This window comes from Lagopus leucura, unplaced genomic scaffold (assembly GCF_019238085.1).
Source record: "Lagopus leucura isolate 7727_CA_CO unplaced genomic scaffold, USGS_WTPT01 Super-Scaffold_100001, whole genome shotgun sequence".
Classification (NCBI taxonomy): Eukaryota; Metazoa; Chordata; class Aves; order Galliformes; family Phasianidae; genus Lagopus; species Lagopus leucura.
The window spans coordinates 79,753,300-79,781,284 of record NW_024962262.1 but is presented as its reverse complement, the minus strand read 5'-3'; the positions used below and the strand labels follow the sequence as shown (position 1 = coordinate 79,781,284).

General features: G+C 37.8%; 1 protein-coding gene across 1 annotated transcript; it reads left to right on the top strand.

The window, feature by feature from the left end:
- Positions 1-9: 9 nt before the first annotated feature.
- Positions 10-26,437, top strand: CHODL (chondrolectin). The gene is made up of 7 exons (XM_042866826.1): positions 10-100; positions 16,079-16,391; positions 17,105-17,262; positions 19,758-19,805; positions 20,180-20,263; positions 21,813-21,915; positions 26,148-26,437. The coding sequence occupies exons 1-7, from the start codon at positions 10-12 to the stop codon at positions 26,230-26,232; spliced, it is 882 nt and encodes a 293-aa protein (XP_042722760.1). The 3' UTR covers positions 26,233-26,437.
- Positions 26,438-27,985: the final 1,548 nt, after the last annotated feature.

Genomic DNA, 27,985 nt, shown 5'->3' with positions numbered 1-27,985 from the left:
GCCTTCGCCATGGGGCTGGGGCTGGGTCTGGGACTGGCCGCGGTGCTGGCGGCCGCCGCGCTGTGCGGGAGCGGAGCTCTCGGAGGGCGCGTCCTCAGCGGTAAGTAGCGGGAACAGGGGGAGCAGGCGGGAGTGGGAATCGACGGAGGGGAGAGGTGGGGGCAAAGCACTCAAGAAGTAATCCTGCGGGCCAGCGTTGCTGTGCTGACGCTCCGGAGCGACTTGGCGCACGTCTAAGTGCATCTGCGGGCGCTCTCACCGCAGCGTCGGAGTTGGCGAGCACTCGCCGTCCGGTGGAGGCTGTGCACAGCTCTGATTGCGGGTCCTGGGAGACGGAAAGTTCCGCTGCCAAACTTCTGCGGTAGCCGTAAGGCAGTTCCTGCCACCGCGGTGTTTTCTTGTGCACACAGAGTTTTTGAGCTGATTGAGTGCCTGCGTAACTCTGGTCCGTTCTGTCTGCGGGACAAGAGAGCACGGACACGCTGCAGTGTCTCTGAACCTTGTGCCTTGAAATGTTTGTGGCCAAGCGGGAGTGTTTCTTTTCTTTATAACACAGGTGGGAGGAAGAAGCAAACTATTAAGAACACGGCACAAGTAGTTTTGTGATGTGTGGGTGCATCCAGAGCTCTCTCAAGAGAGAAAACAGTACTTCAGAAACATGTATCCAAAGCATGAGATTAGGTTAAGTTAAAAGTCTAATGTGGGATCGCATTGTACATTCCCAGCACACAGGTTCATTTGCAGAGAAGCTGCAAAGTGTAATGAAGAAAATGTTTTTAACTGGATTTGTGTCAGATCCTCCAAGCTAAAGCTAACAGGCTCCTGGAGGCATGCTGGGTGCACAACCAAATCCTTATGTCTATCTTGAAGCAAAGATTTAGACACCTGATTACACTTGTTAATGAGTAGTGTGTAAGTCTCTGTATGTGCAGGTAAAAACGTGTCTTCATAAACCTACTGCAGAACAGTGCAAGTTATTTCTATGAGCTGTCACAGAGACTGCAATGGCAACTTGTCAAGGAAAGTTTGTTGCAGGGCTTTTGGTATTCAACATTAGGTTTCTGATTCCAGACAGTTTTCTTTGTAGCTGCTCATGGAGTACAGTCACCGACCATTCCAGTGATGTCTTGTTTGAAGCAAGCTCATGTGCACAACAGATGTACTGTATGTGTGTATGTGAAACTGTCTTTCAGGAAAAAAATAGCTAAGTAGAAGTGCTGCAAACATTTAGGAAAAGCTTGCCTGCCTAGCATTTACCCTGAAGTATTTAATCCACCTCTGTTATAGCGTAAAATTTGTAGTCATTTACAATACAGTAGAGCTCTTAGTTTAACAATTTATGTTAATGCTGTAGTGCATTTTGTTATTGTAAGGAACAGTGAATATTGCTCATCCATAAGATTGCATTTTGCATTAGCATTCTTGGTGTAAGAGTCCACGTGTGGCTGAGGAAAGCTCATCCCTTTGTCTTCTACCTGGATCTTCTGCACTTAAATGACATGCACAGCAAACTGAATAGAAGCCATCTTATAAAAGAGTGCATATAACACAAGTACCACCTGTTCTAGTTGTGTATAAGACTTTAGGTTTTGGACAGAATACAGACTGCAGTATTCAAAGCGTGCAATCAGTCTCATGGCACTCTATCATTCTAGCTAATGCTTGGTTAATTTAATACAGGAGAGGATTTAAAGCCACTTACAGAAGGAACCATTTGTATCCTATTAGATATATTAGCTACATTTGTATTCATTAGGTAAAGAGGACCCATACTATACAGAAACAGTTGAAGATACTCAGTGTGCCTCTATCAGTGTGTCCTGCAACATGTGGGGAGGACTCATTGTTTCTCACATGAACCCCACCCTCTCCTGCCACATGCACACGGGTGTACAATGATTAATATGCACTTTTCAAGAAAGAAGTACTACTGCTGAACTACTGGACAGTGTGTGCTGCCTACCTCTCTCCAGTCTTGCTTGTCTTTTGGACTTAAGCAGGCTTACATTTAAAATTACAAACCTTCATTCTAAACAGACCTGTTTCTGAGAAAAATGTTAACTTATGCTTCAATCTTCATAATATGTAGGAAATGGAAATATCTCAGTTTTCCAAGTATGTTTAAAGAAATAATCCTCATCACTCATCAAAAAAAAAAAAAAAAAAAGTTCATGACCTTAACCTGAGTGCCTGAGTGCTGGTTGAAGCTTCTGGAAAGATTCCCATTAATTGTGGTAAGTTTGCAGCAGCCTGAGCAACAATTGCAAAAAATTGCAGCCATTTTGCTCTCAGCATCAAGAGGGCACAGAAGGAAGAGTCTACCTTTTGAAAATGCCACTTCCTTAGCTAAAAGTTTCCTGTTTCTTTTTCAAAGAATGTGCACTTTTTTTTTTTTTTTTTCCCTAGGCAATTGCAAAGTTGATTATTTGCATCAAGACATTCATATTTAGGTGTTATTCTACCATCTCTAATTTGAAAGTTGTTAAAGAGAAGTAGTACAAGTGGTTTGCAGTGTTAATGCAGCTAGAGAGATGCTTAGCAAGGCGTGCTCACAGCCTCTGTGTCAGAGTATTTAGTATTGCCAAAGAATTTATGGTCAGAGAAAAGAATTAAAGCAGCTCTGGAGAAACTGCTGAGTCTGCCTTGCTACCCCATGACCTCATGAGGAATGTGAAGTGATGATAATGCAGTTTGCAAAATGCAATTACTTTAAGTATCTATTGGGCAGGAAAGATGCAAACTAATCTTATTACTAGTCATTTAACAGCCTATATATTAATCATAGACATTATACCTTAATGGCTGCTGTTTGCTGTATGTTTGTATTTCTATGGCTTTTAACATTTTTCTCTTCACTCTGGCAACGTATCAGTACCAGATTAAGTGATACAGTATTTTGGTATAAAAGTAACTGGCTATATGAAATCCCAAATAAAGTAAAACATTTTTTGGATCACAAAACAACAAGGGTGGCCACTAAACTATAGGCTTGTTTGCTTCACATCTAGGATGTAGATGTTTTAATTCGCACAGCTCATAATCACATTTGAGAAAGTCATAAGTATTATGAAGTATTTTCCTGGGTATTGCATTGAATATCCATGAATTGATAAGAAATCCTTTTTCAAAAGGCAAAATTCAATTCAGGTCACTTGGCTTGGCCTACTTGTTACACCTGAGTTTTGTCTTTGTGGCTTTAAGTATTTTTGGTTGATGAAACTTTTTGATGTTCTTAGTAACATGGACTGTTATTTTTAAGCTACACTGGTAGCTCAGAGCTTGAAGAAGTATTATTAAAAAGAACACTGCTATTCTTACCTGGAAAAGGTACGTGTGTGATTGCTCTGTAATGAACACAGAATTGTGAATGCTCAGCATTTGGTTCCGTAATAGAAAAGGTTTTAATGGAAATGCATATCTGTGTGGTACAGGATCTTTTTGTTGGGATGGTTTAAACATACTATTTTGGATAATTGCTGTTGCTGAGTCTTTGAGAACTGCAAGGGAAGTTGGGTACTTAATGCCCATAAACTCCTTTACTGATTCTTTCTTTACACATCTATTTTGACCAGTGTCTTCTTGGTGATTAGTCAGTGATCTAGGATCTTAAATGGAAATGAAATGATGATTCCTGGTTACAGATGCATGCTTCTGTTAAACACTTTTTGCTCCTAAGAAGGAAGTTACATAATACGAAATGACCGCATCTAGGCCTTGGGCTGCCAGCTCAAGAAAGATGCAGAGCTGTTGGAGAGAGTTCAGAGGAGAGCCACAAAGGTAGTCAGATGGCTGGAGCACCTCTGAAATGAAGAAAAGCTGAGGGAGTTGGGCTTGTTCAGCCTATAGAAGAGGAGGTTCCAGGAACACCTCACTGGCCTAGAGGAAAGATGGGGAGGGAGTCTATATCTTGCAGTGTTGTGATAGGGCAAGGAGTAATAGTTTTAAGCTAAAAGAGGTTAGATTTAGATTAGATATGAGCAATAAATCTTTACTAAGAGAGTGATGAGGTGCTGGAACAGCTTGTCAAGAGAAGTTGTTGATGCCCCATATCTGGAGGTTCTCAAACCAGGTTGGATGGGGCCATGGGCAGCCTGAAGTTAACTGCTATGAATGTGCTGAGAGCATAGTTTAGATGACTTGAGATGCATGATGGTGGAGGAGTTTTTCCATGGCAGAGCAGATATACAAGAGTACTTAGATCAGTTCCAGGAATTGGACTTCTATGTCAGAGTCTAAAATTCTAGCATTTTGTCTCGGGTGAGCATGCCATTTTTCCAGAAATAGTGATTCCCCACTTTAGTATGTTGTTCAAAAACAAATTAAGGCACTGATGCTCATGATTGCCAAGCTCCAGCATCCCACTTGATGAACAGGCTTAAGAGAACATACCACAGAGGGAGCTGTGGTACATAGACTGTGGGGCAGGATGGATGTTTTGCCTGTCTTTCACAGCTTTTCTTGCTCCTGGTGAGACAAGGCCAATGTTTTGTACCAGTGCAGCAGCTTGGTGCAAAATAATCTCTTACCTTCTTGAAGTTGTTTTCTATATCTTGAGTTTAGTTCTCTGTAGTTCAGATCTGATTGTGTGAAGGTGAAACTTTGGGTTTATAAGCTGTTTGCAGGAAAACATGCTTTGGTTCATAAGGTATTCTGTAAATTTACAGCACTATCTGAGTTTTAAGACTAATTCTCATAATGACTTTCTCTTCTCCAATCACTCATGAATCTGAAAAGGATGTACTCTACTGTATATGAAATAAGAAATAACAATGACTTGATAGTCATGGTATTCCCATGTCCATACTAGGGACTCACTAGTCCAAAATGATTGGAGCCTCTTGATGAAGAAGTCCCCATCACTGACAAAATATAGGACTTTCAACTCCAAGCAGTCTGAAGAAATAGTGAATCCTAACTAAAAAGTTAGCATTACTCTAATCAGCATATAAATGTAGCTGCAATATACAGTTAATAATTCTAGGATTGCTTCATAAACAGTGAAGGAAAAAAATATGTAGTTAGAGTGTGATTATATCATTTTAACAGTCTTGAAAATACTGCCAACACACCCTAGGAACACTTGTTATTTTCAGCCATCTACACAGTGAGGTTAGTAAGACAGCTCAGATACTGACAGCTACGTTCTGAATTGGTAAAGACAAATTGCACTGGATGTATCAACAACTTATTACCTTGTGGTGTTTCATACATGTGATGTGAAATAGCCAGTTATACTTTACCTCCATTTGGCTTTATAATAAGTGATATTTCACTCTAAAAAAACATTTGTTTTTTTCCCTCCTTAGGAAGCTCCTTTCTATCTTTGCCCAAAGTGAACTGTAATCACTAAGTTCTAAGTTCCCACATAGAAAGGTTTTTCCCATGCTTGTGATCAGAAGATGAATGAGCAAGAATTTGTCCATGGCTAACTCTTTTCATTGTGAGACTACTGTAGAAAAGTCAGCACACTATTGCACACATACAGAGATGATTGTAAGGTGATCCACCAAGGAAACTTTAAGTCTATGAAACAAGGAAATGAATATAATTTCACATTCATGTTTAAATTTTATGTACATAAATACAGGTCTCTTTGTAACAAATATATGAAAATACACTAACAGGAAAAAGAAAAAGAAATTTAGCTGAAAAAGAATAAGAGTGTAGAGATGCTTGCTGTGGATGCTGACTGATGAAGATAATTTCAATGATTTTAATGATTAAAGATTTATGAGCAATTCCTTTCTAGAGACTAAAATAAGAAATGAGCAATGAGCAGAAACTCTCAGAAGTGCTTAAATTTATGCTTGTGATAAATCTGGTTGAAGGAATCTACTGATGTATTTATGGAAATGTCTGCTGATTTGAAGTAAGGGAATCAGTATACTCTGCTCTCCTAGGCAGGCAGACATGAAGCTTGAGCTACTCAGACCCTACAGTTTCTATTGAGTCTATTTCAAAAAATGCTAAAAACAACTTACTAGCTGCCATGCTATGCCTGTCCTAATGTGATCTAGGAAGTCTTTTCTGTTTTTTAGCCACACTGAAAACTATAGAGGGAGAGACTTAATTTGCCAGTTTTCTTGCAAGACTGATTCTGTCAGTACTTCAGCCTTTTTGTTAAACTGCTGAAATGTCTGAAATAAATGGAGTTTTCTTGGTGTCTTTAGGCTGTGACATACACACCTCATTGCTCTCTACAACTACCTGAAAGTAGATTGCAGTGAGGAGGGTGTTAAGCCCTTTTTCTCAAATGATCTCTTTTGACAACTGGTTGAATGCCAGGAAATGTCTCAAATTGTGCCAGAGGAGGTTCTGATTGAACACTGGGAAGAATTGCTTCATGGAGAAGGTGACTGAGCATTGGCACACATTACCCAAGGAAATCCCCATCCCTGGAGCTGTTTTTATGGACATGGCACTAAGGGACATGAATTAGTGACAGGACTTGGTAGGTCAGATTAATGATTGGACTTGATGGAATCATGAAGTTCTTCTCCAACCTAGATGATTCTATGTAAAAATACATGTTTTGTGCATTTATGAAAGATATCAGAAAAATAAAAATATCAAGCCAAAGCATTGCTAACAGTTTCAGCAGTGTTTTAAATCTTGGCTAAATTAGATCCTGGAGAAGACTTGTAGATGTGTGGGTCTTTCTAACACCTTATATTTCCTCTTAGTCTGAACAGGCTCAATCACCAACATATGTGTCATCACTGGTCTCCCTGTGTGAATCTGTGGAATTTAGTATGGTTGATTAATACTTCTCATGCATTATATTTTGGCTAGCATTGCAGACTTTTTAACAAGCTTCTTTGTTGAGACGGTTTACATTGTGTCATGTTGAAATGCAAGCCTATTGTTGAATTTATGTGTGTGGATGCTGATGCTCAGTTGGCATTGTCCTCATGCATAGTGGGGCCAAGAAGCTGGTTGCTTGCTGTGATGATATTGCTAGACCTATCAAAGAAAGAAAGGGGGAAAATTTGATCTGATACCAGTCTCTTTCTTCTCAATGTAGAAAAAGAGAAGTCAAGTTGAAACTTTTAGAGGGTTCACGTGGCAACTAAATGAACACTTTGCACACATGATGAATCCCTGAGTGCTGTTGTGCACTGACTCCTTATACAAGCAAGTGGCTGTCTGCTATGATCAGTTCTGTGATATATACTCGTTCACATGATCAGAAGAAAGAAAAAAGTTATTACAGGAAAAGCTAAATACATAGGTTTTAATTTATGATGTGAAAGTGAATTGATGCCAAGAAGAGAGGGAAGCTTTCAGAGCTTCAGTGATTTGACTGGGATGAAAAAAAAGTATTCAGGAAATAATTAACAAACATTTTTTTTTCAAAACTGACATATCATGCAAACCAGCAATTAATACTACTTGATTGTTCTATAAAAATGGATATTTATTTCCCAGTAGAACACACTTATGTTGTATTGATTCTGTCAACTGCATGTTCCACATGGATAATTATGGATGGCAAAATGTTGATTAGCTTCTAATGAGATTTAGATATCAAACTACTTCTTTATGGCTCTATTAGCAGCATGCCATGTGTGCAGTGCTAAGAAGCTAACTATGAGAAATAACTGTTATTTTATCTGAAATAAGTGAATAAGCCTGTTACTGCTTTGGGAAGATGGCAGCCTTTCATGAGGACAAATGTTCCAGTCCTGAGTACATCAGGAACAAGCTAGTGACTGATGCAACACATCCCCAGTTTTGAAAATCCAAGCTGACTTGTCTGCTCTGGGGAGTACAGATTCTTCTAGCACTTTAACCAACACAGTGAAACCATCTTTTGCGGGACAATAAACCTTTGCTTCCATCTTTCCATGACCTAGAAATGTGCAAATTCTGAGGATAGAACTTCTGACTATGTGACTTTAATAATTCTCCCCATAATAATCCATTCAGATGAATACCTGTCATCAGTGTTTATATATAGACACTTTAACTTCCTATTTAACTTACCAAGTATCTTTCTGCAATGTGCAGGGAGGCTATTGAAAATCATTTAATTTCTTTTTTGTTTGTTTGTTTATTTTTCAGCCAGATAGCTGAAAGTCCAGGCACAAGGGAGAATGGCTGTTACAAGTAATAGCCAAATGAGCTCTGGAGAGTGTCACCTTACAAATAGATTTGTACTCTTTTTGGTTGCTCAATTTTGTAAAAATGTAGGTGTTATGGATCTGAGAGCATTCGTTATTCAGAAATAACCCAGAAAAATCCCTGTCTCCCAAAGCACTTGGCAACTCAACAGCATAAACAGTCAAGGCTGGCATATAGTTGAAAACTCCACTTCTCATGGCAAAATAAGAAAATAAGGAATCCCTGGACTGGACTAGGACAAATATGTCTTATGTTGCTTTGTATACTGTTCAGGTGCACTAAATCTCAGCATGAACAAACAGTATGATACAGTACTTTTAACCTTCAACTTCCATCTTCCCCATTTTCTTTCTGTGCAGGAGTTGCATTAATTTTAGAGATTGGTGTTTGGCAGGTGTCTGAGTGCCTCTGTCATCAACTTTTCTGATTCATGTGATATGGGATAGTTAGTAGCTGAAGATAGATTACTTGATCTATGTTTGAGAGAGAACAGAAAGCACATATAAAAAGAGGTAAATTCTATTCTCTTTATTGGTTTTGTATGCTAATACCTGAGAATTTATCACTTATTATGAAAAGTATTGTAAAATTTCTGGCTCATAGACAAGCGTTGCTTAAGAGAGACTGTTCCTCTCAAGAAACTTTGTCTATGTGCTACAACAGTATGATAGGCACACAGACTATCTGCCTGTACAAAAACCCAAAGCACAGCTACTTAATAGACTCACATGACTCCCATATTTTATGTAAACACTTAAAGAGAACTCAGAAAATTCATAAGTGGTGTTTTTTTTTTCTTTCATATAAATCACTTTAGAGAAACTGTATTATGGCAGCTAGGTTTAAACCTTAATCCATAAAAAAGTTATAAATATGAAGTTATTCTTCTCTCTGCAGACTTTGATATTAAAAGACTGGGAGAAGAAGTACCAATCAAGGTACAAAAGACGAAGCAAAGAAAATGTTATTACAGAGAGAGCTAATCTTCATAGCAGTATGTAGGACAAATTTGGTAGCAAACTCAATTCCCTAAACTGCTTTGGAGCTTGAGTTGGGCAACATATGTGAGCTGAGTACTGAGTAAACTGGAGAACAGTGTGTCTTCAGCATTACAAACCTTGTGAGAGAAGATAGTAATTTGCTCTTACAATAAATACAGACAGCATAATTATGAAATCTCATCACAGTAACAGTTCTTTAAAAAAACCAAAATGATGACTCTTCAAAAATATAAACTAAATTCAGTAGACTGGATGAACACAAGCATGATGCAGTAAAACATAAAGAACAGTAACATAAAATGTCAAAACATGACCAGCACCTGAGCTTCATTGAAATCTGACTAATGATACAAGGGTTAGTTGACACGATGCCCCATCTTTGAATAAAAATGTGATTAGGAAATTGTAATATCTTTAGACCACATTCTAAAGTGCATTTTTATGGCTTGTTGTGGAATAGCCTGTATCTTGCATTCTGGCTACACAGCTTCCGAAGTCAGTGCGCTCACATAAGTTCCGGACTGAAATCTGTTTTCATAACGCAAGCAGGAAAGTATTATTAAAGCAGTAGAATATTTTAATTAATTTACAGAGACTTCTGTCCCGCTATTATTATTTTTTTTTTATCTCTTTAAGTCTCCATGTCTTTATTACTACACTTTCAGAGGCCTCTGTTAGCCTCATTCTGGTCTTTGTGACTTTGGTTAGTGTTGACTGTTCCACATGTGTTTGCACCGAACGTTCCTCTGTGTTTTCGGCTAAATTCATTATCTTATAAGTCACCATATGAAAACATAATGGACTTTCTAGAGCAGGCTTTGTATGTCCATTTTTTCTCTTTATGCTGTATGCATTTAGCTACTGTTACCACAAACTAGATGAGTGCTAATTGTAGCTGAACTGAGCCTTGGGTTGTAGCTTAGTCAACAATGTTCAAGAGGGAGATGGGATTTACAAGTAGGGAGCTTGTCTTTTATCTGGGATTTCCAAAACTTCAAGCTGAGTGATGTTCATGACACAGGATAAACCTTGTGCCTCTCATGGCCCATAGGGATGTAGTTGGCACTTACGGAGGTGGCTCTTTGAGACGGGTACTATCAGTAACCTTTGCTGTCAGTGACATTGCTATAAATTCTATCATGATAAACCTAAAGGAACCTATTGTTTCTTTCAAATGAGGAACCACTATTAAAACATAGCAGAGATTTTCCTGATTGAAGTACCTAGCATTTGTTCGCTACTCCTTTTCTTAAAGGAGATCTCCTTTCTTGCTTTATCTGCAGAAATGTTTTAACTAAGTATCAATATTTGAACTAAAAGCTAGATTTATTTCAATGTTGTTATCGAAGTATTTTATTAGGGAGGTGCTGAGACACCTAAGGATGAAAAAGTAACACGACGGTGCTTAATGTTTCTTAGCATAGATATTGTGCCCTTGCTTTCTTCAGCTGCAGGAATGGTGAGACGAAGTGAAAGAAAGGGATTTTAAATCAACTTCTCTGCAGTAGGCAAATAGAATTGCTAAGGCAGAGAGGGCTGAGGGACCAGGGGTAAAGCTATGCTTTATGGCTGGTGTGTGCAGGACAAGGAGAAAATTATAAATTTCTCCAGGTTTGTTCCCTGATGAGAACATCTGGGAGTTCTAACCTTGTAGTTCTGCAGTGCAATAGTGGGAGAACAGTTTTTCTTTCTGTCAGTTCAATGCAGCACTCTACCCTCAACAGACTTTCTGGTGCTCTGGTGATGATGAAAAGGTAATGTGAGTGTTAATGGCAATAATTCAAGTGCCTGTCTCTATGCCTACTTCTGAGCAAGGTCTGAGGGCAGCTGCTTGGGTGAGGGGAGGTTAGTTAGGAGTTTAGGAGCCTACTGATTCCATGAAAAGAAGGATATAGGTATCTATAGGTAGTCAGATAGGGTTGGTTGAAATACCAATTTGAGCATTTGTAAAGGATAGCAGTGAGAATAAATTATTAAATTTTCTTTATTGCATTAGTTAGATCTTTGGTCTCATACTTGAGGGAGGACTAAATACATTTGCATCTTTTTTTTCTTTCTGGATGCGCTGTGATGAAACATTATTTTTCTTCAAGGTTTTTTCAACTAAAGCAGCCTAGGGTAGACTTTATGGAAAGGTTGCAAAGACCATACTTACCTGTGTTTATTCATGTTGAGCAGTATCCAAGCCTGATTAATTCCAACTCGTAAAACTAGTTTCAATTCAGTCGCGATAGGAAAATTGGAATTAAACTTATAAAGTTGAAATAGCCAATGTTGTTTTAGAACTAGCAGTAGGGTGTTGACAGCTATAAAGATGTTTGATAAAGATGTTTGAAAAATGCTATAGTTAATGTTTCCATACTTATCTGCTTTACAGTGTGGTCCATTCTCTCATTTTCACTAGTGAATTATTTTTGCTTTGTAGTTCATAAATTAGTAGGGAGACAAAGCTGTAAAAAATATTGCTTTAATGCTTGACATCTCAGCATGCTCTTAAAAGAACACTAAAATGTCAGCTGATTTGCCAGCTATTAACATACAACTGCAGATTTCCATTAACACATTGAACTAGATCTGCAACAGCAGCTAAAAGTCCCCTTTGAAAGAAGAAAGAAAAAATTCAGAGAGGGTCATTGCCTAAACACAGGAACTAAATTAACTGGAACAAAAGAAAATTCAGAGCTTCTTCCAGAAAGCTTACTACACTGCTACACTTCATTCTTAAAGGATAAGTCTTAAACCCAGATATTTCTTGGTTGCTTGGTGTTTTCTCTATTTTTGTTTTGACACGTATTCTTGCACAAATGATCAGCCTGTAGGGAAGGAACATTTCTTTTGTATAGAGAGTAACAAATGTTAAGAGGCACTGGAGCAGGGCAGTGGTAGTAGCACTGGGCCTCCTGGAGTTCAAAAGTGTTTGAACTCTGCTCTCAGACATGGGCTTGATTTTTAGGTGGTCCTGTGTGGAGCCGGGAGTTTGACTTGATGATCCTTCAAGGTTTTAATTCACTAACCATTTCAGATCAACACTAAGGGTACAGATTGGTCCTTTGCTTCTGTATTCTGGACCTCCCAAGAAAGCACTTTACTCAGAGCGCTTAACAGACTTACTGGGCTGCACAAAGCAGGCACTTACCAAGTGCTACAGTAGCACCAATTGCACAATTCTGCTGCCACTGTGCATCACAAATACCTGTCCTTTTCCTCACTCCATGCAGCCTTATGTGTTTTACTCAGCTTGGTGGGAGTAATGGAGATGTTCACACTAGTCCAGTATTGAAGTTGCATGAGCATACAGTGCAGCTTACAGCTTATGGATACAGGCTTTATAGCAGCTCAGAAACATCACATGCCATTTGGTAACTTGAGTCTCCTTGCAACATCTGACTGAGAATGACACATTTAACTGGAAGATCAGCGCACTGAAGAAGCTTGGTCAGTTGACCAGCAAAGACTAATTTCTCCTGTTGGAAAGGTCCTTCAATTCAGTAACAGAAGAAAGGGAATGTGCATGAGAATGGAACATGAAAGGGCATTTCAGGGACACGAGAAACATGAGGAACAGGGTGGCTGGAAGTATGATGCTATGGAGGGAAAGGTGGTTATTTTCCCAGGAAATGAAGAGCTGCAGCAGAGGCATTGACATCTGAAGTGACCAAACTAGTCATCCTGGTGGTCTACTTGAATGAAATCATGATAGAGATATTTTGTTATCTGAATTTGCTCATAACTTACTACTTGTTGTCAAAGAGAAATATATGCACAGAAGGAAAGGAGTTGTAAAAGATTTTTTTCTGAAAGCTGTCTGGGAGGTAAAACGAAGAAGACAATGGACCAAGGAATCTCCATAAACCTGCTTCTACTTCATGAATTAAAGCTTTGAATTCAATCTTCAGTTACAGGGAGACTCCAATCTCCATTTAAATGATTATTTCTGTCTTACATAATTCAGTGCTAGCCTTTGGATGTTTGCACTCCTATGTACATATGTGTACTCTGGCAGTAAGCCATAGTCACTCATTCACAGTGATGGGAGTCAGAATTCTCCTTTACGTGCACTCCATCTAGTCAATGAGACAAAGGTCCTGAGGAAAATAAGAAGGTTTGTGATCATACCAGCAAAATTTGAAGTACATTATATATGAAAGAGTTGAGCTGTTATTTCATATGCAGCTTTCAGTCTTGCATTTCATACTTCTGTACATTCAGACATTGCTTTGTTATTTTGATAATAGGTGTCCTTTTTTTTTTCTTCTTTTTTCTTTTTTTTTTTCCAAAGAAGTGCTATAAAGAAACCCCTTATTTTACATGCAACTCTAATGAAGTGTCTTCCCCTTGATTCTTCAGCAGCCTTGCCCAGCTAGACTTCGGCTCTGTGTAGATTCACTGATATCAAGGCTCTTCACTTATTTGAATGAAGGAAAATATCAGTGAAGAAACAAGGACAAACTGTAGAGTTGTCAGGACATTATCAGAGAAAGTCCAAGGAGGTAGACTCTTCCTGGTCGCTGAACCTGATTCATTGCTCAAGTTTGTCCTTACATTAGATTTTTCTTGTTCCTACACTGTTTTGTCAAGATAACAGCTGCTAAAAGACAACTCCAGAAATCTGTCTGCTAAGCCTAAGTAAAAGGCTTTTTTTTACTGATAGTGTTTCCTCTAGGTGAACTGTAATAGACTGTCATAAAGAAAAAGGTTTCAGATTTTTTGAGGAAGGTTCACAACAATCACAGAAAACATTAAAAAATTAAGTGTAGTATATAAAAAATAGAAGTTACTTTCAGATTTAGCTAAAAGTCATGAGGTGATCATGTCTTTATGTTCACTTTTTGAACCGTTCCTCTGTCCGCCAAATAAACTTACTGCTTAGTGAGTCTGCTCATTCCACATTTTGTACATGTTGAATAAGCTCTAGAGAATCCCTCTAGTTGATGATAATTGTTTTTCCTTTTCAGGAAAAGGGTGTCTTTCTCTGCCAAAGAACTAGAAGGAAAAAAACATTATTTTGTCATTGCCTTCTGATATTTTTCCACACTTCTAACTAAGAAGAGAAGGGAAACCCTCTGTGAATGCAGTAGATCCAGTGCTTTTTGAAAGCATCATGGGGATTATTCAGTATCTTGATAGCACTGAGATGTCTGCAAATGTCTGGAACTTCTCTTGCTGTGTTAAGGGACATTAGGATCATGGCTGCCATCTCCAGCACCTCTGGTTCATGGACTTCTGCCTGACTTGCTGGACCTGTAGAGTCCAGACTGGTGCTTGGGATCTCTGGACTTGGAGGACATGGCTGCCATTTTCCTACTTGCATGTTCATTCAGTATGCAGCAAAACTGAGCACACGTCCCAGAGACATGCAGACAAGGCTGATCATACAAACAGCTGCAGACAAGGTGCTGCCTTCAACAGCATCCACCCGTGGGATCCATTCTTCAGGCTGACGCATGCACGTTTGTGGGTCCCTTGAGTACTGGCAGGTGCCCACTGTCCACCCAGATCCCAGACTCCTTACCTACTTCATGAATCACCTACTCACAGGCTGAGCTTGAAGCTTGCTGCAACAAGATGGTGGCTATGTTGACAAATAGTGTTTTATAGCTGAGAATTTGCTGTATCAAATAGTGTCATTGTGCTCTTTGTATCTGTTTCCATGCAAGCTACAATGGGAGCCATTACTTGTGGAGCAATTTACATATACATCTCATGCACACTGAGTTAAGTTACAGACACTCAGCCCCTTAGTAGCTGGCACCTGGGCTGGGTTCTACTGCCCAGCTCCAGCCACTGATGTGGAGCCTGCCCTTGTCTCAAGCTGGTGCCTCCCTAGAACTGATTTTTAGGACTGGCATCACTCCTGCTGCTGGTGGTGAGAGAGGCCTAGCTGGGGTGGAAACCCTGCCTGCTTTAGGAGCTGATGCTAAGAGCATCCCTATATTTGTGGTGAAATGTGATAATACACAGATAAACAGTTAAGAAAAAATTTAATAATAAGACAGGATAGACTGCAGTGACTACCTGCAGGGCTCAGTCAGCCAAGTGTATTGACCAGGCCCCATTTTTCATGACTGTTTTTTATCCTTTTCCATCTTTTCCTCCCTGTTCCTCCCCATTTATTAACCCTGCACTGTCCATCATTGGCGTATACAGTTCCGCAAACCCCCAACTCCCTGAGCCCCCAGGTTTGCATCCTTATCAGTTGCAAAGCCCTGTTTGCATGCATTTTCTTGATTGCCTTCCAGTTAGTGTCAGACAAATGTTTATCTCCTAGTTTTCTCCATGACATTTGCCTGTCAGACTTGTGTCCATATGTTTATTGCTTCCTCTTTCTTTTACTAACTCTTTTTAAAATGAAGAAGTCATTCACTTCTTTGACATTGACCCTTTAAGGAGCATTCTCCTTCTGCACGGACTTAGGGGTTGCATTTAGAGATGCCATAGCAGAGAGTAACTATGAAGTCCTTGTGAAAACAGCCTCTCAAGGTCACATGGCAGAACAAAGAATGAGTTAGCTTCTTCCTGCCTCTAACACTGAGAAGTTCAAAATTTTTTTTTTTTTTTTTTTTTTTCTGGTCAAATAGCTTTCCTTAGCAATGAGAAGTGGAGTTAGCCCATTAATTACGAAATACCCTCCAGATCCTAGCTTTAACAGTAGGACTTAACGGTACAGTCATTAAAAGCAGAGAAGCATTTCTAGAAGTAAGTGGGAATCTTCAGTGTCTCAGTAAGTTTAATGAGCGTGGGAAGAAAACATAGATTCCAATGAACTGTACATTATGAGCCATGTTAAATTCAAGCTAAGGTTTTCAGCAGTGCCACTGTGTTACTGTGAGTCCTTTCAGGAGGGGGCACAATAACTGCCTACTCACCTACACTCCTTTATTCATGATATGCTGTATTTTTTATTTATTTTTTTCTTTTTTCACATTTGTCACATATGTACTTCTTTTTTTCAGGTCAAAAGGTGTGCTATGGTGGCTTCAAGCGTTCCTGCTACAAGATAGCTTATTTCCAGGACTTATCTAGACGCGTGGGCTTTCAGGAGGCCCGCCAAGCTTGTGAAATGGATGGCGGGGCTTTACTGAGCTTGGAAAGTGAAGCTGAGCAGCAACTAATAGAAAACATGTTACAGAACCTCACTAAGTCAGGCTCTGGGATTTCTGATGGTGATTTCTGGATTGGATTGTGGAGAAGTGGTGATGGACTGACCACCTCCAGTGCTTGCCCTGACCTCTACCATTGGGCTGATGGAAGTATGTCACCCTTCAGGTAAGTCTCTAAAGCTGCTTATTGAGCAGGTATAATGGAAACAAATGAAGAGTGAAATATCTGGTTAAAAAAAAAAATCATAGAATTGTAAAATCACAGAAGGGGTTGGGTTGGAAGGGACCCACTTGCTGCCCTATGAAGTTAATAGCATAACTCCTTAACTTCTCCAGCCAAGGGAGAGCTGGCAGCCAGGGTTTTGAATTTTAATCTGTGAAGGGATGGCATAGGAGATGGCAGCCTACAATTTTCTTTGCTTCCATTTCAAATAAATTCTGCAAGACTGGCCACCACAAGTCAGGCGGCTAGCCAGCAAATAAATTAATGCAGGTTGCTTAATGCAAACTGTTCTGTTTCTACACTGTCTTTTGAAAAAGCTTTAATTTCATGATTAAGCATAAGGCCAGAAAAACAGCAGCTCACAGGTCTCAGGACAAAGGGGATCTGTTAAGAGTCAAATAGGAATGAAAAAGAGTAAAAGAGCAGTGTTATTTCTAACAGAACGTTATTTATACAGAGATGGTTTTGATCAGAACTTTAAGATCCAGAAATTTGCAGTCCAGGTTTTAAATGCCTTTTATAGAGGTGTTGTGGGAAATGCTGTTAATCATTGAAGAAGATGAAGTCACTTTTTTTAATTGATATTAACTGTTCTCCTTGATATTCTGATTAATTTTATTGTCAAAATTTGAAAGTTTTTATTTATTTATTGCTAGAAATTGGTATACAGATGAGCCTTCCTGTGGAAGTGAAGCCTGTGTTGTCATGTATCATCAACCAACTGCAAACCCTGGTCTGGGAGGGCCATATCTTTATCAATGGAATGATGATAGATGCAACATGAAGCACAATTTTATCTGCAAGTATGGCCCAGGTAGGTGAAATTAAGTCATCTTTCACAGATGGGGTGCTTCCTTAGAAAATCAATTGCCTCTTGTTTTGTGAAGGAAGCTGCAAATGTTTTCTGGCCGCACTATTAGACTTGCCAATGTTACCGATTCCTTTGGAGAGTGAGTGACAGAGCTGACATTAATTGGAGTTGCAATTTATCAAGGCTAGTCGTGTTTTAAGTAAAACTATCTGTGTTAAAGAAGAATGTTTTTTCAAGATTCACTATCTTTCCTTCTCAGGATTACACTGATTTAATTTATTTACTAGTTTACTCTTCAAAAAATTATTCTAAATGGCCATTTTTTCCTTTCCCTACTTGCTCTCATATAGGATGGTCAAACCATCTCTTGATCTTACCACAAAAATTTAAGCCGTTTTTGCAGTTTCATACCTCTGAAATTCTGTATCAACTTATATATGATAATTATTTCTAACAGTATTATTTTAATGAAAGAAAGAACAGTAGGAAAAAAAGTCTTCATCTGCAGATGGTGGCAGAAAAAACCCAAGTCTTACGCGATGTACTTCAGGCATGATATAGGTTCAGCAGAGGAAATGTGAACTATGAACTAGAATACTGTGCAATCAATAAAAAGACATGAGAAGTAAACTTTGAAGTTGAACCTGTAACAGGTTTTGCTTTTGATGGTACCTGCAGAAACAAACCATGTTTTTCAGCAGGATCATGCACATTTCTTCAAATAATATATAGTGTTTTTGCTTTTCAAAAACTAAGCTCCAAGTCAGAATTAATATAAAATCCTACTTTTACCAGCTATTTAACCCACCAAATTCTGTGTAATTTCCTACCTGCTTTTTCTGTATTCATGATCTAGTAATGATCACAGTCATTGATCCAGGCTATTTTCTTCCACCAGCTTTCATGGATAGACAGTTCTCTCATTGGCTATTGCCATAATGACATTTTTAATGCCAATTAATATTGTAAGTAGATATTAAATACTTGGAAGGCTAGATGTATCCACATATTTCACAACTCTACCCTCCAAAATCTGTTACTGCTTCTAAAATTAGTAATGACTATTGTTGTCTTATGGCGATCAGTGATCATCTCAGTCACATACGTAAGACACATACAGTAAGAAAACTACATATGCTACCTAAAACCCATACGTAAGACTTATGGAAAACCTTACTTTCCTCTCCAAATAGCTCTAATAACTTCAACGTCAGCTATTTACTGCAACACTGCCAGTTTACTAGTAGTATTACAGTGGCACACAAATATTGAATTTCACTTTATTATGTAAATGTATTGTTTTTCACAACATTATCATCTGTTTAGAATATATGGTGTAGGCCAAAATGGAAAGGTTGTAAGTGGCCATGACAAAGTTGTGCCTAATTTTACCAGCAGTAGGTTCAGGGCAGCTCTTCATTAGGCATTCACACTCAAGCATGTTCAAGTCATACATTCATTTTTTAACCATGCTGTTGCAGTGTTTGGTTTGCTTTTAAATGATATTGATCATTTGGTGATCTTGAATTTCATTATAGGTTGATAATAGCAACTGCATTTTTTCCTGTCCGTCTCCTGTGTGTTTGATTATGCTATCACATTAAAAACTCATCTTCTTGTCTACTATCTAGAGTGATCAATTCAATTTTCAGTGGTGTTTTGATATCTTTCTTTACTTATGGCCAAATATGACCTTTTGCTCTAGTAGGTGTTTATGCCCCTTTGATTTCTCTCAGCATTTTGTGATAATGAGGACACTTGGAACTGCAGGCTAGTAGCACTATTATATAGACATATTGACATAACATTAATTATTTTATTCCATCAATCATGCAGATTCCACTCCTATGCTCATCCTTTTGATATGAAATTATTATTTCCGTAATCTTCATAAAATTTTAGCTATAATGGTCACTATAAGTAAACTTGCAAACCTCCGCAGTGCAGCTCAAAGCCATGAATGAATTGCTCCTCTGGTTTCTTACACATTACAAGGAATGTGATACTATCATTTGCCTTTTGGTAATTTCACTTCCCTATGTGTAACATTAGAATTCACTACCTATTACTGTTTTTTTAAGTCTGAAATTCTTTAATTATTATATTTTAAAAATGAATAGATTTAAGTATTAATCAAGAACACTTCCTCTTATATTGCCTTAGTATCATCTATGTAAACGAAACTTTGGATATGTTAAGAGTCTTATTCAGCACAAGAATTAAAAGATCCAGTAATTTTGTAATAATTTAGCAGATGCCATCAAGAATTGGAACTAGAATGAATTGTAACCCTTTTCTCAGGAGAGGAAAATGTATGAAGTAGAAGAAAATTTACTCTAGTTTGCAAATAATCATTGGTAATGCTGCTGAAAAATTAAGCAACTATTGTTTTGGAGGATAAATCTATTTCTGTGATGCTGCATGCAAAATAATGAAAGTATCTGTTTTATTACACACATTCTTTCTTCAACGATTGATTTCAAATATTGATTTAACAGACAATGTCTTAGAAAAAGAATTAGGAGACAGAGCAGAGCCAGATTACGGTAAGAAATTTTGAAACATTTAATTGAATTGCAATAATAATAAATGTGTAATGATAAGAATAACTTACAGGAACCTGCAAAATTACTTAAGTTTATCAGGTATAGGCTAGTACTGGAACATATGAAAGATATATCTTGGAGACTAATAGTGAATATGGCTATCATTCATATACTTCTGGTCATAATTCCTGTTCCAGATGAAATCCCAATTTTGCAACAAAATCCTATTTACAGATTTACTTCTGTCAGTTTAATCCAGAAAAAGTTCTTTTTTCTAATAGAAATTAAAATGTAATTGTGGTTAAATTTTTAAATAGTGTAACAGCTCTATTTTGTGCATGTTGATTTCCTAACAGGTCTGATATTCTTTTTAGGCATTTTTCCAACGGTGCCAGCAGGAAATCCATATGACACAAACAAACCAGAAGATCAGTATCATGTTATAGCTACTGAAACAGGTAATAAGAATGTAATGGTATACTAAAAACATTTAACAGTAGACTCATTTAAATTATTAATAATTTCTGTTATTGTCAGTGAGAAGGACAATCTATTGACTCAGGAGATGCTCTGAAGAATACTTTGAATAACAGCTCAAGAGTTCTACTTTGTCCTGTTTGTAGCTCTGGAAATAAAATATTTCCATGTATCCCCAAATTTTGATCCAAACCTGCAGTTCAGCAGCCATTAAAATCTGCAGTGATGCTGTGACCCCAGTGATCTCTATGAAGATAAAAGATTTCACTAGCTTTCATCCAGCTGTGGAGGATCTCCATCTAGAGCTATGATAGCGTTGGTTCTTTGTCTCCTCTTCTCCTACAAGTAACACAAGGTACATATCTGTTATACCTTATACCCAGGGATCACAAAGAAGGCACTAAGGAATCTTTCCTAACAGATAAGGCACAGAGTTCTCACTTATCTGTTGAATAAGCCCTGTGTCATGCATCTCCCAAGAACCTCATGTTTTAAGGAATGCTAAATGCTGAGTGGGAGCTTGCTGTAGTGCTCTTGGATGCTCACTTAGCAAATTATGTCTTGAACAGAGTCCTGCTGTTCTTGAAGGGTTGTAGCATGGCCTTAATTCAAGGAACTGCACGTCTCCAGGGTGCAACTCAGGTTCTCACACGATACAGCATGGTACTATGGAAAGTTGGCACTCCCTTTCTGCACTTACTGGCTGGATTTGAGCCAGTTTCCTAACTGACTGTTTGCACCTCCAGGGGAATGGACATACTGATGAACTCTATTTTGAAAATGATACAAGTATTTTCTACAAACTGTACAAAGACTAATACAAATAAAGAAACCTAGCCTGAACATTCACATTTATTCTTGCACATACAAATATTTTCAAAAGAGCACAGTGGATAAGAAAGTCTCCATAGTACGTACCTTAGGTGTATACTGTTATAAAACATTGGCATATAGTTACTGAGAAACATACACTTCCTGGAGTCTGTAAGCCCCATGTTCTATTCTAGGCAGATAACAGAGTAATTTTGCTTTTGCAAAATTTGCTCAGGGATCTGCAGGGAAGCACTTTTAGCTTTTATCTGTCTTCATGTTAGCTGAGGACATTTTATGTATGTCTTTCAAGGGGAATTGGGAGAAAGAGCAGGGGTTGTTTCTTTAGTAGTCATGTGCATCTGGAATCCAATATATAGGAGTAACTAACTCAAAAGTTTATATGTATTGCAGAAATAATAGACTAGAAATGTACTCTTTTAAATACTTGAATTTTCAATCACAAGTTTGGAAATCTTGTACCGACATACAATGGAAATATCAAAATTTAAAACCTTAAGGTATGTTTTACATTTCACTGGGGAAACTATTTTATTATTGATTTTATTGACTCACCTTTTCCTAGCTTTTCCTATAGAAGGAATACATAAATATTCTGTGTAAGATAATGTATTTTTGATAGTTTATTCCAGACTTTTACTCACATGGTCAAGAGTATTTCAACATGAGAGGCATTAATGAGAACTTTTTGTCTTGTAGGTATAATTCCAAATCTAATTTATGTCGTAATACCCACTATACCACTACTACTGTTAATACTGGTGGCTTTTGGGACTTGCTGTTTCCAGATGCTTCATAAAAGGTAAAATACACTAATTGAAACTGGTCTAACAATGCAGAATTCATGTTTCCATTGGCAAGCTATTCATACTGAAGGACTGCTTACACCTCCAAGTATGCAAATAAGCATCTTATCATCTATTAAAATCCAAGTAGTTTACAGCTGCTAGAGCTGAACATTCACCTTCAGGCTTTTCCAGAATAAGCTGAAAGAATTCCAGGTCTCTCTAAGCATATTGCCCCTATGACTTCACTTGTTTTGAAGAAGATATCTTTGCTGACCATTTGATCTGCTGAGTCCCTGGCAGCAGTTTTACTTCACATTTTCCATCACAATTTACCTCCTATGTAGTTTCTGGGCTTTAGGGAGTAATAGTGGGACCGTCACTGATACAGGGCAGACTCAAGGACTCACCTCATTTTCTGACCAAAATGTTAGTTTGTTCTGAGAGGGACCAGGAGCTGCTTCAGTGCACGTCCCATAAGATCAAGATGAAACATTGGTGCGGGCAGATTGAAAACAAACAAACAAAAAACTTGTTTTGAGCCACATGTCATTGCTACTTCTTTGTACATCATTTATCTGTCAAAGATGATAAAATGAAGGGATATGCATTGATAGAGATAGGGTCAAACAGCTGTTTCATTATGTAAATAGGAAATATTTCAGCCAATGGAAAAGGATATGTTTTGATTCACACTTTAAATACTTTTTGACATTTCTTCTTTCTCAAAAATATGGTATGCCAAGATATGAAAATATGTGAGTAATTTTTTTCTCAGCTAATCTTTCTGAAACTTTCAAGGACTTTTTTCATTCTGCATTATTTTCACAAAGTGTTAATGTACTCTAGAGAATTTAAACTGAAGTATTTCAGACAGAACAAGGGGAAATGGTTTTAAACTGGAAGAGGGTAGATTTGGAGAGGGTAGACAGACTAGATATCAGGAAGAAATTTTTTATTATGAAGGTGGTATGACACTGCAACAAGTTGCCCAGAGAGTTTATGAATCTCCCTCCATGGAAGCTTTCAAGGCCAGGATGGATGGGGCTTTTAGCAACCTCGTCTAAAGGAAGGTGTCCTTGGCTATAGCAGGGGGGTTGGAACTAGATGATCTTAAGGGTCCCTTTCAACCCAAACCATTCTATGATTCTACTTTTTAATGGATAAAAATTATTTTGGTAAAGTAACAGGAAGAACAATGAACAGATTCACAGGCTCTGTTATCTCTCTTGAAGTGCAGCAACATGGACAAATTTGACATCATAGTTGTAAGAAATTAGAAATAAAAACAAAAAAATCCTCCTAACTTTTTCTTTCTTTCTTTCTTCTTCTCATTTAGTACTTCCTACAAATACATTATTTCAAATGAGAAAACACTCCAAATGTAAAAGTCTGCTTGAATCTGTATTCATGTACACCAATGATCACAGTGATCCTTATTAATAAATATGTCTTCTCGAGAGAAGTGAACATATAGAAAAAGTACTACAAGTTCTGCAATATAAAATAGATTATTACTAAAAATAAAATAGTTAGCAACTCAAAGGAAAAAAAAGAACTTTGTGCGTAACAGTAGGAATCACACGGACAATTTAAATCTGGAACATGTTATATAGTGGACCTGAATTGCTTGCTAAGTGCAATGATAAACATGCTCACATCTTTTCCAGCAGCAATTTCTCACTTTAAGATTAAAAAAAAAAGAAAAAAAAAGGGGTTTAGAAGCTGAAGCTCTCAAATAATCCTAAAAGGACAATGAGAGATTTGTGGCCCACTGATATCAATAGACTGTAGTGTTGACTTCGGTGGGCTTTAATCAGGCCTTTGATGCTATAGAAGTTCATTCAGGAGTAATAAATTTGAACTTTCAAGAATTAAAAATCACATGACAAAGAAGTAGGAAATCCAGCTTGAAAAATAAACAAATGTTTTTTTCCAAATGGGTTTGCACCAAAGTTTTTAAGGACAATAAAATTTTTTTTTCTTTTTTTTTCATTAAAGCACATCTAAATCAGAAGCAAATATTTTAGTATCACCAAAAAATGAAGCAATTTAATTTGTATCAGTTGAAACAAGTCTTTAAAAAAAAGTGTGTATTTTCTTTTTTTTCCCCCACAAATGACTTACCTTGCAAATCATTTTGGTTCATCAAAAATACACAGTTCTTGGGCAAAAGAAAATAAAAGAAGAAGTCAACCACTTAAACTAATCAGTTGGACAGTGTGGAGTTTTAGGAAAGGGACACTATCCTGCTGGGGAAGGAGGGATCCCCAACTTTCCAAATGAACTTGACTTCTCATTCTTTTTTAGGCTTCCACAACATGGTGACCTTTCCTCTGAAAGCCACAATCCATGGCCAACCAGGACATGCCTAGCTTGAAAGGTCATGACTAATTTTGCCTGGTGTTGGGCTCTTAAAGGGTAGTAATAAAGGCAAAGCAAAACATCTTCCCTGTAGCCAGCAGAAATGATCAGCTTGTTCATGCTTAGATACTCTCCCTTTCATTTCTTCCAGGGAAGCAAGGAGAAACTGCTTCAAAGACCCATCTCCATTATCATCTGAATGCCTTGCAGAAAGTTTAAATTCCAACCTGGTATATTTCTCAATTTCTACAATTGCATTTGATGATCAAAACAGCAATGTGCTATTTATTGCACCTTCTGTACTAAAACCTGTTTCTTGAAATAGATGCGTAGCTTTTGAAAAACAATTTAGGTTAACTAATGATTAGCTTGTATCTGGCCCAAGGTATTTAGAAATTCTTCCTGCTGTGTAGCAAAAATGCTATTCAAAGCATTTTATCAGAAATTTACAAAATATGCTTGATTTTGCTCTATTAATCTGGAAATCAGTAGTGAATCAATTTGTTAAAGAAGAACTTAAAGTACTTGATTCATTGCAGTTGCTTTGTTTATAGCATTGTGGCCTGATCTAAAGTCCACTGAAATTATAGGAGGCTTTTCAATTACTCCAATGGGATCAGGTAAATAATGCATTACTTGTAGAGCATCAGAGGTAAGTCTGGAGGGACTGAAAACTACTATCCCATTCAGCTCCCTGAAAGTGTGTTTTAAATCATTCCAGACTTGCTTACATTTACACACCAGTAATAACTGAGTAAAACTGAATGTATAGTACTGTTGGGATCTTGACTCTCAGGCTTCCAACATACAGAATTACATGGTGCCACAAAGGCCACTTTCCCTTTCACTAAATCAGACAGTGTATCAGTATGAAATATTCTGGCCAGAGACTAAAATATTTTGATCACAATGCAGCTGCAGTGGCTCATGCCATTCCTGTTCTTTTCAGTAGACTGCAGTTACTTGACATCTAAATGAGGAATGATGGTGCATTGTGGCAGTCATACCTGAGAAGATGCTAGCCATGTGGAAAAACTGCCTTCAACCTGCAGGGTACCTCAGGGTTCCCTGTAAGTATTAGTGTGACTGGTTTTGCAGTGTTCCAGAGCAAGTGCTTTCAGATCAGTTTTATATTTTTACTGAAAAGTCCTACAAAACCAAGCTCACAAAAACTGTCAATGGCACTGAATGAAAACTAGGCCTCAGGAAGCTTTCTACTGGACATTCATTCTAGGAGTCTGATTCATATCCCATTGCTTCATTAGATGTTAGCTCAAGCCCCGAAGGGAAGAGGCTTTCTGGCTAAGCTGGCACCTGTTAATGTGTCATGAGCACAGGTGTGCAGCGTCCATATGCACATGGTCAGGTTTGTGGTAGCCCTTTTGGTTGGGTGGGCTGGACCTTGAGCACACGGACGTAGGCTTGGAGACATGTATGCTCCTGTCCCTTGTGTATCCTATTCAAGGGAATTGCTCTGGTGAAACTGTGTCCACACATTCACTCACATCTGTTCATAGAGCATAGTCATCTTCTGAGAGGTTTTAGTCTGTGGCCAGAGATAGGAAAGGCTATGCTGTATGAGTAAGTGTGAAAGGATATGAACTGAAAAATGAAAAATAAATACTGTCCAAGTCAAGTCACTGCATGGAAGGAGCTCTCCTAAACAGGGTGGTCCTGTAACATTGGTAACAGTTGCTTACCTTGACCCACCACTGTGGCACTAAGTTTGGTCCAGCATGGGCATGGCTCTTGTGCGGAGGGGACATCTATGCCAACAAAGACAGCCTTCAAATAGGGGCTGAAATATCCGGGTCTGATCACAAATCTGAATCAGAACTGTAAAGGTATGTGTACACTGAGAATAGTTTATATTTTTATTTTTCAGTAAAGGAAGAACAAAAACGAGTCCGAACCAGTCCACACTTTGGATTTCAAAGACCCCTAGGAAGGACAGTAGCATGGAGGTATAATGATTTACTGACTGAAAGCAAAGCAAAAATAACATTTTGCAGTCGGGCTGTATTATAATGTCGTCTGAGAACATTAGCTTGGAATGGCTTGAAAATGCAAAGGATCTACAAGAATGAACTGTAAGCTCCCCCTTGAGGCAAATGTTCAGATCATTTTTATATAATGTTTGATTATTAATTCAGTAACAAAATATGCCATGCTAAATAAAGGGTATGTGTTTATTTTGCTAAGAGATGTAAGTCAGCTAGTTGTGAGTAATGAATTGAAAACGCATTTGAAATTTTTATGAGGACATATCTACAATGTATATCAATTTTAAGATAGATTGTTTGTAGTTAAACAAAACCTTCTTGTTTTCTTTAATCTCCTATGCATTGTAACCTAGTTGATGTACTGTACATGAAACTGACAATTTTGCAGTGTAACAATTATTTATCTTTGCATAAATGTTTGATACAAAATATTTGTTTAGTATTTATTTGCACACTTATGACAGTTTTTGATCCTCAGGCACAAATTACTTTTGTATACATAAATTATGCTTGCTGGCAGATACTTCTGCCATATTGCAACATTCATCAGCTATGACAAAATTCAAGGATTCAAAAGTGGTTTAATCTTATAGTGAATCTACTTTATCAGGGAGTGACCACCATATCTTCTTGATGTATTGGTCCAAGGTCAACATAAATCACTTGGCAAATGATAAAACAATAATGAAGTACCTTTGAATACAGTTCTTTTTACACTGGTTAAGCAAAATATTTTTAACTTTTTCTGAGAGAAAATACAAATTTCAGTAACCCAGTGGGCAAGAGTTTAAGAACAGAATTAGTTGTTTCAGTAAATCTATGTAGAGAAGACTTTAAAGATTATTTAAATATGGTTAATAGTTTTTTAGGAATAATGGATCAAAAGGAAGACAAATGGCTTTTCTTGGAAACAGCACTAAGAGATTGATCCCAGCTTTAATGAGGCTTAGCTAGAAGAGTGTTAATTATGTTAATTGGTAGATCTAGAGGTAACACTGATGCATTTAAAGTCCTTTATAAAAAAATATTACTAATATCATTAATGTTCATTCTCTTTGATGCCTTAAGAGCTTTCTGTGCTATTAGGATGACATCTCAGGGTGCTAGCAAAAGCACTCTAGCTGATTTGTTGGTGACAGTCTGGTGCTGTTTAAGAAAGGCTAACGGGTTTTACTGCAGTTTGCAGCAAGAGTTCAAAAGCACAAGTTCAAGTTTGTCAGGCTTTCCATTAATAGAAATGCTGGGTGGGAGCTGGGGAAGCTGGATAGAAGTGAGAGCATATTACAGTTTGTGAAGCCTGCACTGTGATTGCTGATATTGACTATAGCTTCTGAAATTCATGGACAAATGTGTATCAATTTTTCTGAGTAAAGAAAAAAAATAATTTAAGTTCCAAAGCACTAATACTAGTTGTGCAATGCTATCATTGCAACTCTTTTGGAGGCATCTTAAATTTGAAGTTATGCCATGTTTTTATTTCCTCTTTGAAGAAGCTGCCTCCTGTAGTTCAGGTCAAGCATTGCCATTCTTTCTTGCACTATTCTGTAGATTTTGTTTATTCACAACTTCCTTTATAATGATTAAAAATAAAACAAAAAATACTATGGTCCTGCATGATCATCAAGACCAGGGTTGTTTTTCTTTCCATGACCTAAATGATGCTTAACTCACCTGAGGGCAAGAGCTTCATCTTCCTTGGGAATGTTTGGGGTAATCACAA